At 45.5% G+C, this 14,288-nt stretch overlaps 1 protein-coding gene across 50 annotated transcripts in view; it reads left to right on the top strand.

Moving 5' to 3' along the window:
* The window catches only part of TCF7L2 (transcription factor 7 like 2), a 193,504-nt gene extending 179,912 nt beyond the window's left edge, over positions 1–13,592 (top strand). For 15 of the 50 annotated variants that reach the window (XM_070601744.1, XM_070601571.1, XM_070601653.1 and 12 more), the window contains 4 exons: positions 4,042–4,090; positions 4,656–4,706; positions 6,000–6,072; positions 11,453–13,592. In XM_070601744.1, the coding sequence (XP_070457845.1) occupies positions 4,042–4,090; positions 4,656–4,706; positions 6,000–6,072; positions 11,453–11,876 (597 nt within the window). In that variant the 3' untranslated portion in view covers positions 11,877–13,592. Of the gene's footprint in view, positions 1–4,041; positions 4,091–4,655; positions 4,707–5,999; positions 6,073–6,692; positions 6,766–11,452 lie in introns of all 50 variants that reach the window. The other 35 variants (XM_070602075.1, XM_070601971.1, XM_070601842.1 and 32 more) reach the window with 5 other exon arrangements.
* Positions 13,593–14,288: the final 696 nt, after the last annotated feature.

The raw sequence follows: 14,288 nt of genomic DNA, 5'->3' as shown, positions 1-14,288 counted from the left end.
TCCTGGACTCTGTGTTGGCTGCAGGATTTGCCTGATTTCCTCTCCTGGGTTTGAAGAAACACTGTAGGGTGTTGTTAGTGATCACAGTGGTTGTGACACCCACGATTCCTCTCCTCCCACAACCTGGCTCTCCTCTGGGGACCTCTGTCCCCTGTCACTGTTACTTTGTCTGCATTTTGCCCAGGAGCTCGAGTGCTGAGCTCACTCTCCTCTCTAGATGGATGCAGTGTCTCTTATTTTGTTTGATGCTTTATTACATGGCATTGGGTTTTATGAAGTGATTTTCACCATCCACTCTTTGGGGGAGAAACAAAACTTGTCTTAATGTCAACAACAGGCTTCTCCTCCTGTTTCTTGTCCGTGGCTTGGAGCCCTGGAAGATTCTTTTACCGATCAGTGCTCCCTGACTGAGCTCTCCCATGGACGACATCCGTGGTGAAGGAGCTCTCTATGTATGTGGGTTGAGATCCATTCAATTATTGCTGATTGCCAACTTCCCGTGCACACGGTATTGTGGGGATTCAGAGTTAAATGAGATGGAATCGTTCTCAGAACTTGTTTTACTCTCATCTCTTTAAACATGTGCTTGCTGGGTGCTCTTTGCCACGTGGATGAGGAAAAATGAACAGAGACTGTTGAGCTGGACTCCCACGTGTTCATCATGGCCCCCACCCGTCTCCCTCTGGGTCCCACTGCCCTTCGCTGGCAGCATTAGGCTGTGTTCCTCCTGGGAGCTGAAACCGGCATTAGTGCCAGTGCCTCTCAGTGGCACGTTTGCTGTGCTCCGAGCCCTTGTCGCTCACAGATGGGCATGCTCAGGGTCTTAACTGCTGGGACCTTTGCGTTTGTCCTCAGCGTGTGTGCGGTGGGGAAGCCTTTCTTCTGGAGCTGAAAGGAAGAGGATGAGAAAGTTAATGCTCTCCCACAGGCTCACCGCTCCCCCCACCTGACCTCGAGGTGGAGCTTTCCAGCAGCAGGCAAGCTCTACAGCCTCCACACGTACAACCATCTCATTTCAGGACAGCTGCTCTCCTGGTTTTGGGTCAGAAGTTCTCAGAGTTCATCTCCAGTTTCTACCTGCAACAGATCCAATTCTTTGAGTAATCTAGAATGGTACCACAGAGAGGAATTCAGCTCGTCTATAGATATCATATCCCCACTAGACATTTTGGGTCATAGTAGGGCCTTCATGTACAGCTGTGCAGGGCGTGCAGTGCACAACTCTAGGATGTGCCGTTTACACTGTAGTCTGTGTGCACAGTGCCCTCTGGAGTTGTGCAGGGTGAAATGTCCACAAAGGTACAAGGTCGACTTTGTGATAGCTTCAAAAGAAGGCTGCAGTTGACTTGCCTGAGAGTCAGTTAGACCAAATATTGCCTGAGGCTTTCTGTGAAGTGCTTTCTAGGTTTCAGAAGGTCCACGAGGCACTTGAAATGACTAGCTCATTCAGAAGGATTTTGTTCTGATAGGGGAACTCCTGCTAAGACTTGAGAGAAAGTTTAGAGGTGATCTGAATTTGGGGCTCCAGGAGCTTTCTCTCTTATAAAGGGATGTGTCAGAGTCCCTTCTTGATGGCTATTACAGATGGGTGTGAACACACATGCACACACTCCTTCCTTCCGTGCCCCCAGGAAACAGTCTATGGAGCAAGAACCAGGTTGAAGTTTTTATGGATTTGATTGTGGTGGAAACTTGTCAGTATTTTTTTTAACTGACTTGACATAGGAGCTTCTATAAATTACTTTGGGTCATTGTAAAGTCCAAAAGGTTCTTCTAGAGAAAGTTTTCTGAACTAACCTCATGCCTCTTTCACATTGCTACTTTTCCAACCACGTGGTGACAGAAGCCTTTCCATCGCTACCTTTGCACAATAGAATTGAGTAAAGCAGTCACATTGAGGTTGTCGGACTTGGCGCTTTCTGGAGCACAAGAGAAAACATTTTGGTCCCATAGTGCAGTCTCTAACCCCTGTCATTGTATTAGAACATTATTTCCTTTCCAGGTCTTCTAATTAGGTAAAGGAGGTAAATCCTAGATCATTTGCTCATCTTGAGTTTTTTCCCCTTCCCCCCATGTGTTAGGTCTTTTCTTTCGTTACATTTAAAGAGAGAATGGGGTGGCCACCTCCTGGGGATGCATCTCCATCTTCCCTAAATAGTATTTATCAAGTTTCTTGTCCTCTTCTGATTGAAACACAGTCCCTGGCCTCGAGAAGCCTGTAGTCTAAATGCTCATTTTCTCCATCATGAACATCTCAGTTATGTAGCCTAAACTGACGGCTTGCCATGGGGAGCGGAATTTCCAGCTGCCTTTCAGAATACGTCGCAGGAGGTTGGAATAAGGGAAGCCGTGTTAACGGTGACCGAGAGGCCCTCAGGTGTGCAGATGAAGTCGAAGCATTTCTCTGCCCAGTTGAGTTTTTACTTTGGGCTCCTACATAAACTGAAACCAGACCCCCCTGCCCGTCCTATGATGGCCAGGTGGCACTTTGCTCCTTACGTAGGAAAGGCACATACTTGAAGATGGGGTGCCCATCCTCCTGAGAAGGGAGGTGAACTTTCTTTTTTTAAAAATTATGTATCAAGGAACATAAAATGTTTCAACCAGAAACACTGAACTGAAGGCCAGAACAACTTTCTTGAGTGATCCAGGTCCCAAGATCTGAGTGAAAGGGGGGCTTTCTCTAAAACAGTTGGCCCTCAGCCCTTGGATCGAGCTAAAACTCTGTGGCATCTCCGCCCCGAGGTTCTCCCTACAGGGCCTCTGGATTCTCAGGTTTTCTACCTACCACTGTCCTTTTCTCTTCTGGAGCTGACATCAGCATACCAAGAGAACCTTTAGGCAAAGGCAGAGTTTAGCTATTCTGAAATAAATAGATGTGTAAGACCGTTCCTTTTGTTGGTGACATTTCATAGGTACCAGGCAGCTAACTCGTGGATAGACCAGCCCTAATGAGGTGAGGGACAGCTTGCTTCCGACCTGGAATGAGGCAGTCACCTGCACGATTCCTCTCTGTTCCCATTCCACATGCACAGCCCCCAGCAGACTGAAGATAGCAGGCGAATGTGAATGACTCCATGTAGTTCATCACCCATAGTCAATTCACAAGCTTCCTCAGAGGGCCGGGCGCCAAATACATAGGCAGCATAACCTGGTGGGTATGGGCTGTGGAGCCAAGAACGCCCGTGTTCCCATCCTGGCCCCGCCATCTGCTGGCTGTGTTATCTCAGGAAAGTTATGTGACTCAGTTTCCTTACCTGTAAAGCTGGAATGGTGATAATACCTGATGCGTGAGGATAAATGAGTGAGTACATAGCACACTTAGAATCATGCCTGACTTATTGTATGTGCTCAATAAATGTTAGCTGTTATTCCTAGGAGGATTATAATCATTATGTCAGAGGAGAATGGAGAGACGGTCCCCTTTGGTGGATGTCCACTCAGCAGTTTCAAAAGGAGCTCAGATGATTTCTGATTCTATTTTGCCTCTTTTGTTTTTTGGTCCTCTTCTGTCTTTTGAAACCAAAGCTCACACTACAGCTCTAAGAGAAGCCCCTACGAAAGCTTTCATTTTTTGATTCCAAATGAGGACCTTTTGGCCTTAATAAGGAAGAGATTTGCGTGGGGCCAGGCAGCGAAGTACACGCAGCCATCCCAGTGTTCATTTGCCCTGTGGCAGAGGGCTCTCGGGCCACTTCCAGCCCTGTGTCTCCACACCTGCCTGAATCTTCCTTGTGCGGTTCTTGCTCTGATGAAATCAGATGCTTGGGGTCAGGTGTAAGGATGGACAAGGATGCACGGGCACAGAGGAATTTCCTGCCCTCCTGCTGCTGATCCTTCTCCTCTCCTGCCGGGCACGGGTCCCTCCAGCCGGAGCACCACTGACAGGCCTTTGGATTAAAGCGGGGTGGGCTGGAAAACACACAAGGAGCCGGTGTGGATGGGGAGAGCCCTGTGCTCCCTTCCTCCTGCTTCCTCCTCTCCAGGTGAGCCCAGATCTGTTTCTCGAAATAATTCCCTGTGTTTCCTCTGTTCATCCAGGGCAAGAAGAAGAAGAGGAAAAGGGACAAGCAGCCTGGAGAGACCAATGGTAAGTTAGGATAATCAGGCTGGAGGCAGGCGGCTTTGATGCTAGGCTTCTATCTCAGGGGGGGAGGCAGGAGAAATTCAAGGCCAGGACATTGGGGGGGAACCCATCTTAGGCAGCCTTTTGTTTATGCCTTTTAATTAATTGCTTCATGACCGCCCTTTTAAAGCTAGTAACATTCATTGTTGCATGAAAAGCACATTGTAATTCTAGTGGAATGTGTTTTTAAATAACTGCAGAGCCTGTAACTCGAGCGGTAGGCATGGCTGTGGGGGAATTATCCAGTCTGCTTATTGTGTATGTGTCTAAGGAGGGCCCAGGAGGGGCTAGGGGAGCAGGAGGGGTGTGTGTGAGTGTTTGATATTAACTGGGCTGTTCCTGAATGTTCCGATGCATGCCTTTACAGTGGTAAATTGCACCCAATTTAAATTAAGGAGGTTTGTCATTCTCTAGAAGAAATTAGAAATACTGCATAGGCAATCTCAGAGGTCCCCTGGAGAAGGCCAGGTTTTACCAACAACAACAAAAACATTTTGAAGGCTTTGTATAATTTGTTCTTTTTTTTCAGAACACAGCGAATGTTTCCTAAATCCTTGCCTTTCACTTCCTCCGATTACAGGTGCTAATGTCATTTTGAGTCGTTAAAATAGTTGATAAACTGTTTTTTAATTTTTCTTGCCATTAGAGTTTTATTAACCTTGAACACGTATGACATTTGAACAGTCTTTAAAATGACCATCTACACGGTTTCGTATGTTTCGGTAGATTTTTTTTTTTTTCCGTTGCTTTGGTTGTTTTTTGAATTTAATTTAACTTCTGCTTTGTTTATTTATTTATTTTTCCCATAACAGTTGTTTAAGCAGTAATGACAGTGCTTTAGAGTTGAACTAACTGTGCAAATTGAATATGCAGTATTTCTTTAAAAGAGACTGGTAAAAAAAAAAAATTTTTTTAAACGCAAAATGGAAGGAATTCAGTAATAAACCTCCTTAATCTAATGGCATTTTTTTCATCGCTCCCACTAAGTTTTCTCACGCAAGCATGCATCCGCAGTATGATTATTTTTTCCTTCGCTTTTTTTTATTTTAGTTTTTTTCTTCCTTTTGCTTTTCTGCTCATAATTTGCAAATCCACTAGCATTCACTGACTGAACCTGCTTAAATGCCGCTGTGAGCTTCTGACCCCTCCTAACAGCTCATTCACAGCCTGTTGACCTTTTCCTGTTCCTCTCTTAATATTAATAAAAATAGATTTTAAAAAAAAGATGAACATTCCAAAAGCTGCAATATCCCAGTCCCACAACCCTTTTCTTTCTTTATTTCTTTCTGTTTTGTTTCGTTTTGTTCTGTTTTTATTTGTAGTTTTTTTTCTTTTTTAAACTGTTGGACTCTGAGAAGAAAAGAAAGCATGTGACAAACTTAATTCCCTCCTTCTCTTTAGTTTCTTCTTTAAGAAAAACAAATTGAGAGAGAGAGAAAAAAAAAAAAGGGAAAGCAGAACCAAAAGAGGAAAAATGCTATTTAAAAAGTTAGTTCTTCTGTATCGAACTTCCCGTTATCAGCTCAAACCGAATCTGAGAGACAGTCCGTAAAAAAGGGATACTGCAGCTTTATTTGCAACAGCTAATTTCACAAGTTGAATAAGAATGTGATTTTTTACTTTTTTTTTTAAATTAAAGTTAAAAATCGAAAGTCAATATTTTGTAATTAGTAACCAGGTCATTGATTTATTCCCTTTTTTATTTTTATTTTTTTCTTATTTATATCTTTCTCTTTTCCCCCCTCCCTCCCTCCCTCCTTTCCTCCCTCTCTCTCTCTTTCTCTCTCTCCCCCTCTTTCTCTCTCTCTCCCTCTCTCCCACCTCCTCCTCCTCCTCCTCCTCCTCCGCTCGCTTCTCTCTTGAACTCATTCAGACCTGAGCGCTCCTAAGAAATGCCGAGCGCGCTTTGGCCTTGATCAACAGAATAACTGGTGCGGCCCTTGCAGGTGTGTATAGATTTCCCAGATTCGCTGTGCTGGTTTGCAGCTGGTCTCTTTGGTCCTTTCCCCCTTCTCTGGCCTGTTGCTTTGTAGATCTGTGTGTGGACTTAGGAGACACGAGGGCGCGGGACACTGCTCTGTGAGGGATGTGCTTGTTCTCCCTGCTGCTGCTAGCCAAAATGCCACTGTAAAACAGCATCATTTGTGCCTCCTCGGGTCAGCGACAGCAAACCCCAGCACGTCCCCTCCCAGGGAACGTTGCCTGCCAGCCCCCTTCCTCATGCCAGCCCAGGATGGGGCTCAGTGACATCCATCGTAATCCTGGCCTAGGTAGAAGCAAATAGCGTCACCTTTTCCCCTCCTCTTCTCTCTCTATTTTTGTTTATTTTTCCTTGTTGTTTTTTGGTTTCCGGTTGTTGTTTTGTTTTGTGTTTTATCGTTTTATTTTATTTTTTTCTTTTGACTCGTAGAAGTCCTTTCCTTTCATGTCCTTGGTGAGGGAAGACAATCAAATAGAACCGAGGTGCTAGAGAGAAGACAAGTCAGCTGTAGCTGAGATTTCACATCCAACTGAGCACGACCCACCATTGTGTTGTATTTTTTTTGTGTTTACCTTATGCTAACAGATGCAAATACTCCAAAGAAGTGTCGGGCACTGTTCGGGCTTGACCGACAGACTTTATGGTGCAAACCGTGCAGGTATATTACCACTGCGAGGCCTTTGGGAAAATCAGAGCATATCTGTCCTTCTGGTACCTTAGTGTGTCAATATATTTTGACCTCATTCCCATCTATTTCCCCACTGGCATCAATGACTAATGACCTTCCCTCTTCAAAATTTCCTTTCTAATTTTATGCCGTGTCCTCTCCCCATTTTCTCTTTCTCTTTTTCCCCCTGCTCTTAGAAATATCCCTGGTGGTGGGACCTAGACCACAACCCTGACAGATCAGGATGGGCACTTATCCTTTTGCTTTGAAAGCCAGCATCCTGGAACTGGCCTGGCCCTATGAGTACTTCCGGGGCACATAGGCTGAGCCTAGAGAGCCCCCACGTGCAGAGGTTTGAATGAGCTAAAATTGGCAGCAATGGCATTCCCTTGCACTTGGAGTCAAGACACTTGGAGAAGTGCTCCGGGGCAGGCTTTTTTTAGTTTTGTTTTCTTTTTCTGTTTTATGTTTAAAAAACACCTCTTTGTACAGAGGAGCTCGGCTAGCTGACATTGTTTTACAGTGCTGAAAAGAAGCGTGGCATTGAATGGCATGCACCAGCGAAAGGGCTGCAAGCAGTGCGTCATGCGGTCACATGCTGCAGTGCTGGTAGCCTGCAGAATGAAAAATCTGTATATATTTAGCGAGAGGGAGCGTTGGTTCCAAAATGAACTCGGAAGAGTCCAAATTAAACACCCGTGTTCCACCTGCAGGTTTCCATCCAACCTGTAATTTCAGGGAAGGTGTAGGTACTTCCTTCTTGGTGGAGGGATACCAGCTAGTTCCTGTCTCATTTCCTTTCCTTTAATGACCACCTTTGGTTAAATTTGTTGTTTCTTTGTTCTGATACAAGCAGTCTTTGAATTTGGAATATTATGATGGTAGGTATCTCAACACCCCCAACATGCTTACCTGTTCGTAGTGCCTCCCTTGTCACGTGTCCCTCTCTCCATGCCTTTGCCATGTGTTCCGTCTTTAGAGAGTAGATCAGATGTCCATCCCATCACGTGCATGTCCACGAGTCTCCTGTGTCTCTCCCCAACCCTGATGCCTTCCGAGAGATTGGTGACATGCCTCAGCATCGACCAGACACTTAGGGGAGAGAGGGCCTGTGAGTGTAGATTGAGAGGGAGCTCCGCTGATGGGCCTCTGCCCACTGAGTGAGGATCCGGGGCCTTAGGTGGACACCCCGCAGGAGAGGGGTTCTCCAGTCATTCTGTGAGATGGCAGTGATCACAGCCGTGACAGATGTCCTGTCCACACAGTCCTGAGGTCTTCTCTCTGCAACAGAGAAGAGTATCATGATAGAGCTGAGGAAGGATCGTAGGTACTTCGTTAGGGCCAGCCTGGCAGACAGGAACTCTACTTCCCTCTCCAGGCAGGGAATTGGTGGCATCATTTTATTTGCACTGGGTAGGAAGATAACTAGCTGCAGAATCCTGTCCAGTGACGCCCTGCCATGGCGAAGGGTTAGCCGACCGCAGGGTCCACTCCTGAGCAGGCCTGTCACGATCTGTAGAAGCAGACGCCTGACCCCGTGGTGTGTACCTCGTAAGACGGCTTGTTGCCTGTTTGTGCATTTTATTCACTGGGGGTGAGTGGTGGTTTAGCACTCCCTTTTTTGTTTCGAAAGCAGTTGCTGGCAGTTAGACTTGCTATTTTTTCCTGAAAGTGATCATTACTGACGTTAATTTGGGCAGACGTTTCCCTTCTCAGACACAGCCTGCACCTTGCTTAAAGCCAGGGTGCAGTATCTTCCTCAGAGACGAGAACTTTCATTACGATTTTACGAACAAACAAAACCCTCAACCTTTGTAGCTGCTTCATAAACATGATTTTCTGAGGTGCCGCTTTGAGGGGCCAGCTGTCAGTGTGGCAGCACTGCAGTCTCTCCTCATTCCTCAGTGCCCTTCCCACCTCGGCACCGTTAGAGTTTTCCTGGTGGCCTTTTTTCTTCTGTTGGGGATGTTTTTTCATATCCTAAAAGGTTTAGCAGGTGCATTTCTGCTCTTTTAAGGGTGTAATTCCAAAACAAGATCAGAAGGACCCTTAGTTTCCTTTCAGAATAAATCCATGAGAAGCTAAAAATGGATTTTGAAGAAGAGGCCACTCCTTGATTGGGGATGGAGCCTAGGTTGGGGAGGGTAAGCGGGTGGATTTTGTCCCTTTTTCCCTCAACTTTTCCTCTTAACTTGGCCAGGATCTGGCTTGATGCTAAATCAATAGGACAAAATGTGCTTTAAAAAAGAAAAGTTGCAAAACGAGGCATTTTCTGGCTCATTAGAAATGCGTGTGTGTTCCCACTGCTCTTTGCTCAACTACCTATTAGAAGGAGCGTCACTCTGTCATTCATAGTCTTCATGTCCCTGTTCAAAATGCCCCCACTCATCCCCACGACATGGAAACTTCCGTGTCACAAGGAGGGGGGGAAGGGTGAGGGGAGCATCAGAAAGGCTCCCAGCCAATCAGGGCTCCTTGTTCGCCACGCAGGGTTTCTAATTTTATTTGACATTTGAGGACATTTTAACAAGATTCTGTTTTGAGCCCACCAAGTTGCTTTTCCCATCTTTTCACTCTGCCCTAATATAGCATGGAATGCTGCTTGATGTCATTCCCCTGTTTCCTGTTGTTTTTCCCTCTCTCTCTGCCTTTCCTCTCCTTTCTCCCATTTGTCTCTCTTGCTTTCTCAGTTTTGCTTATGCCCCCCCATCCCTACCCTCTACCTTCTCCCATTTTTAAAATGCATGGACAACTTAGTTTTTTGAGCATGTTTTGATCTGCAGGCTAAGGTGGTTTAAAACTCTGAGAGGCTTAATTATTTATCTTGGGTTTCTGGGATGGGCGCAGAATCCCCAGTCTATCCCAGAGGAGAAAAAGGAACCTTGTCAAATTAAAGCTGAAGGGGGCTGCCCTCGCTCCCCTAGAGTTCCTTCTGACCCAGAGGGGGCACAGGTAGACCCTGAGGCCACCAGCCTGATGGGTCTCAGCCTCTGGGAGGCAGGGAAGACCGAGCATGTTCCCCCCCACCCCTCCTGTCCTCTCATCCCTCCTGCCATCTTGCTGAGTCCACACCCCACGCACTGAGGGGCATGATCAGACAGCTCTGGGGCACAGACCCAAGAGGAACTCATTACACCCCCTTCCTTTCAAAGGCCAATGACATCTGATGGTAGTTGCCTTCAACCAGGCAGCAGTGGAAAGCTGGCCAGTGCTTACACACTTGTTTTTAGACGGAGTGGTATCAGCCACAGTTCTGACTGGATTCTCCTTAGATCAGCATATACCCTGTGTCTGCATTATTTTTATAGGATAAGGGGTTTTGTCCCGAGGATCACCTTTCCAACCAAATATTACCCCATCGGACTGGGATTAACAGTAGGAGAAGCTTTGAGGTCACATGCTCAATGTCTTGCATTGATTTCCCCCCCCTTTGATGATAAGCAAGAGAGGCTCTGAAATTCTCATCCCTGTTTCTTACACAAACAGGAAATGGAGAGGGGAGGTTCTGCTTTTGGTGCAGGGCAACATTAGTCTTTCTGGTTTAAACACTAATCACGATAACCCAAACCCCAGAAGGTTCCATGCTGCGATTCCCTGGCACTTCTTCTTCGTCGGCACCTCCTTGTGACATGCTGTGCCCTCCATTTCCTGGCCTCGGCATGTTGATAAAGGGCAGGACGCCTCCATCCCATCCTCACCGTCTCTCCTTCTAGCCTTCTAACTATGGGGTGGGGGAGGGGAAGACCCCAAATCTTAAAAAAAAAAAAAAAAAATCAAGTTTGAATCATAATTTAATCCACAACCTGCAGGCCATACAACCAGTTATTCTTGTTCCTTTGGATCATTTTCTGTTTTTCTTATTCTTCCCCCTCCCCCACCTTTGTTGATCCTCTTCTACCTGTTTTTGGTGGTTTTTTGGTTTTTTTATTTTTGGTTTTTGTTTTGTTTTTTACTTTATTTTGTTTTATTTTTGTTTCTCCCCTCCTCTCACCTGATTCTGACCTCTCTTGATTTGGTGTGGTTCTTAACAGACAAGCCCGAAGGCTCTCTGGGCGCCAGCAGCCTGGTGGTGGTGTGGTGCGGTGTTAAAACCTTTAAGGCTCTTGCTAGCGCTGTCTTCAGCTCTGTGGGCTCCACAGTCAGCATTTTGAGTGTTTTACATTGACATGAGGCGCCTGGGGGAGGAGCTCTGTCTTTCTCTTTTACACAAACACACACACAACAATTGGGGAGGGGGTGGGAATGGAGGGGGGCAGGATCTGATGGGAAAGTCAGGGTATGTCCAAGCCAAAAGAGAAATAAGCTTTTCAGTTCATCTCAATTTGGATGTAGCCACTTTGTGGCAAATCGATGCCACAGTCTACAGGTGGCATCCTTTAGTCTGCTCCCTTGTATTTGCGCAGGGCTGGGGTCGTGGGCGGCTAGTGGGGGCAGGGGAAGCAGGTAGGTAGGGAGCTCGCTCTCTCGCACAGATGGTTTGCCAGAGCAGGCGTAGGTGCGGGCAGTAGTCAAGTGAGCCTAGCACCCCAGCGGAACTGTAATGTCCTCTGGCTGCTGGGTGTGCCGTCTGCGTGGGGCATCCGTTAGGTGACTTCAACGTGGCTCTGAGCAGTAGATAACTCTCTCCCTTGGCATCTTTGCCCTTTATTCACAGATAACTCTCTCCCCCTGTTTCTAGGAGAAAAAAAAAGTGCGTTCGCTACATACAAGGTGAAGGCAGCTGCCTCAGTCCACCCTCTTCAGATGGAAGCTTACTAGACTCGCCTCCTCCCTCCCCCAGCCTGCTCGGCTCCCCTCCCCAAGACGCCAAGTCACAGACTGAGCAGACCCAGCCTCTCTCACTGTCCCTGAAGCCCGACCCCCTGGCCCACCTCTCCATGATGCCTCCGCCGCCCGCCCTCCTGCTTGCCGAGGCCGCCCACGGCAAGGCCCCTGCCCTCTGTCCCAACGGGGCCCTGGACCTGCCGCCTGCCGCTTTGCAGCCGTCCATCATGTCCTCCTCGTCGATTGCACAGCCGTCAACATCTTCCTTACATTCCCACAACTCACTGGCCGGGAGCCACCCCCAGCCACTGTCCCTCGTAACCAAGTCTTTAGAATAGCTTTAGCTTCTGAGCCCCGCCCGGTTTGTGAGTGTTTCATTTGGCTTTTTCTTTCTTGTCCCCCCTTCGCAAGGTTTCGTTTTGTACTCTTTTAATTTTGTGCCATGTGGCTACATTAGTTGATGTTTATCGAGTTCATTGGTCAATATTTGACCCATTCTTATTTCAATTCCTCCTTTTAAATATGTAGATGAGAGAAGAACCTCATGATTCTACCAAAATTTTTATCAACAGCTGTTTAAAGTCTTTGTAGCGTTTAAAAAATATATATATATACATAACTGTTATGTAGTTCGGATAGCTTAGTTTTAAAAGACTGATTAAAAAACAAAAAGAAAAAAAAAAGCGATTTTGAAGCAGCCCTCCAGAAGGAGTTGGTTCTGTATTATTTGTATTAAATACGAGCTTGCGAACCAATCATTTTACATCTGGTTTTTAAACCATAATAAGGGCACAAGGAATGCAGTGCCATGACTTTTTCTGTTTTTTTTTTTTCTGTGTGAAACAACTTTTATTGTGATGTTACTTGTTATTGTTTAAATGTACAGAAACAAAGGGTTAAAATGTGTTAATATACCTTGTTCCATGGTGTTGTTCTTTTGGGGGGAGGGGATGCTAATCACCAATTAATGGAATCACAACGCTGTTGGACCAGTAGTATTTATTGCTTTAGAGATTGCTCGTCGAAGCTGTACGTCGTCCCTTTTAAAATATGTTTTCCTTTTTCTTGAAACTGTATAAAGTTTTTTTCCCCTTAGCGTAAGCATCTTATATATAACAACTCATTTGTACAAGGTTTTTAAGTTTATATATAAAATGTGTATATATATTTTTTCGTTTCCCTTTTTGACTTTTTTTTTTTTTTTTTGCGCTGTATGAAACCCAGATGCCGCCAAATGGACGTTAATAGTTGCATTCAAGGATCAGTAGCATTAACAAAAGTTGCTTTAAAAGCCATTATGTAAAACAAGACTTGAAAATTAGTGAGGGAATCTTAGCAACGCTGTATGAGCGACAGTGGGAACCATCCTGTTTCCTCTTTGGACTCGCAGTCGAATGCCCTGCACCCTTAGGTAACATGGACTGACTGTGTGCAAAACTTTATGTGCCAAAATTCTCAATGACTTTAGCTTTCTCCCTCTTTTTGATGCTGTAATTTTTGTTCATCCTGTTTTGCTGTGATGTTACATAGGTAGATTTGTATGTAGTTTTATTGTCACCTATAACAAGATGTGTTTGGTAGCAGATTGTCCAGAAAGCATTTTAAACGAAGAGGTATAAACCCTTAAGGGCCAAATTTCTGTATATTAGATTACTCTTCAAGGAAAAAAACCAGCTGCCGCTTTTATGTACACGTATGACATACAAGTAGGTAGCAAACTTTAAAAATAAAAAAAACCTAGGCATGTTGATGTTGCAAAATGCTGTATAAAGCTGAAACCTGTTCCTTCAGTGCCATTGTAGTTGACATGAAGCGATTGTAAAACTGTCTCCGATTTTTCTCTGGTTTATTAAAATGCTAACTATAACATTTTTTGTGAATACTTTGAATGTTTCCTAACAGTTGTGATGTTACTGTTCCGTTTTATGCTCTTATTCCAATTTCATTTTTAATGGTTTGGAAGCCATTTTTGTAATGAATAAATGTTCATGCTGTACAGTATCTGTAGCATGCTGTTCTGGATTAATAAAAGCAACTTAGTATGTGCAGACCAAGGCTTGTTTCTATGATTTGGATTTTCTCTCTGGGGACACTGGGTCCGCCTTCACCAAGAGAAACTCACTTCCAGGCTCGACCTTGAGACCCCATGGTTGGTATGGGTGGTGGGTGGTGACTTGGATACTGAAAAGTGGTCCTGAACTCTTTTGAGGGTCCTGAACTCATTCCCCACCCCCCACCCCCATTCTTAATGCCTGTTTGGTGTACTTTGTGTACTTGGTTAGTTCCATCTCTGAAAGCAAAGCACTGTTACAGAGCAAATGTCACTCTTCTGGCTGTGAAAGTCATTCTGATACATCCTCGTTGTCGCTCTTACAGTGTCAGGTGGAAAGGATTTAATTCTGATTAATGAGACTTCATTCACCAGGAGTAGATTTAAGAAACCACATCCTTACCATTTAAGGATCCCTGATAGGAAAGCATCCTAACTTCTTTCTAAGAGTTGCACACAAGGAGAGATGCCGGGGTGTCGAGTTGAAACCCTTTCTCTGGCAGAGAGCAACTGTTGAACAAGAAGCTTTTCCAAACATTGGATCAAGGCGATTCGCTTAGAGGTTTGTATGGAGGAGTCTTGTCTGTGGGACCCAAGTTCTCTGGCTCTGCCCTGGCAAGGATGCAAGTTCATCACTATCACCAGCCAGGGGCCATCATAAAGATCTTCCTGAGGTTTCCACTGCATCTCTTTCTCAGGC

This window comes from Equus przewalskii, chromosome 1 (assembly GCF_037783145.1).
Source record: "Equus przewalskii isolate Varuska chromosome 1, EquPr2, whole genome shotgun sequence".
Lineage (NCBI taxonomy): Eukaryota > Metazoa > Chordata > Mammalia > Perissodactyla > Equidae > Equus > Equus przewalskii.
This window is presented reverse-complemented; position numbering and strand designations above follow the sequence as displayed.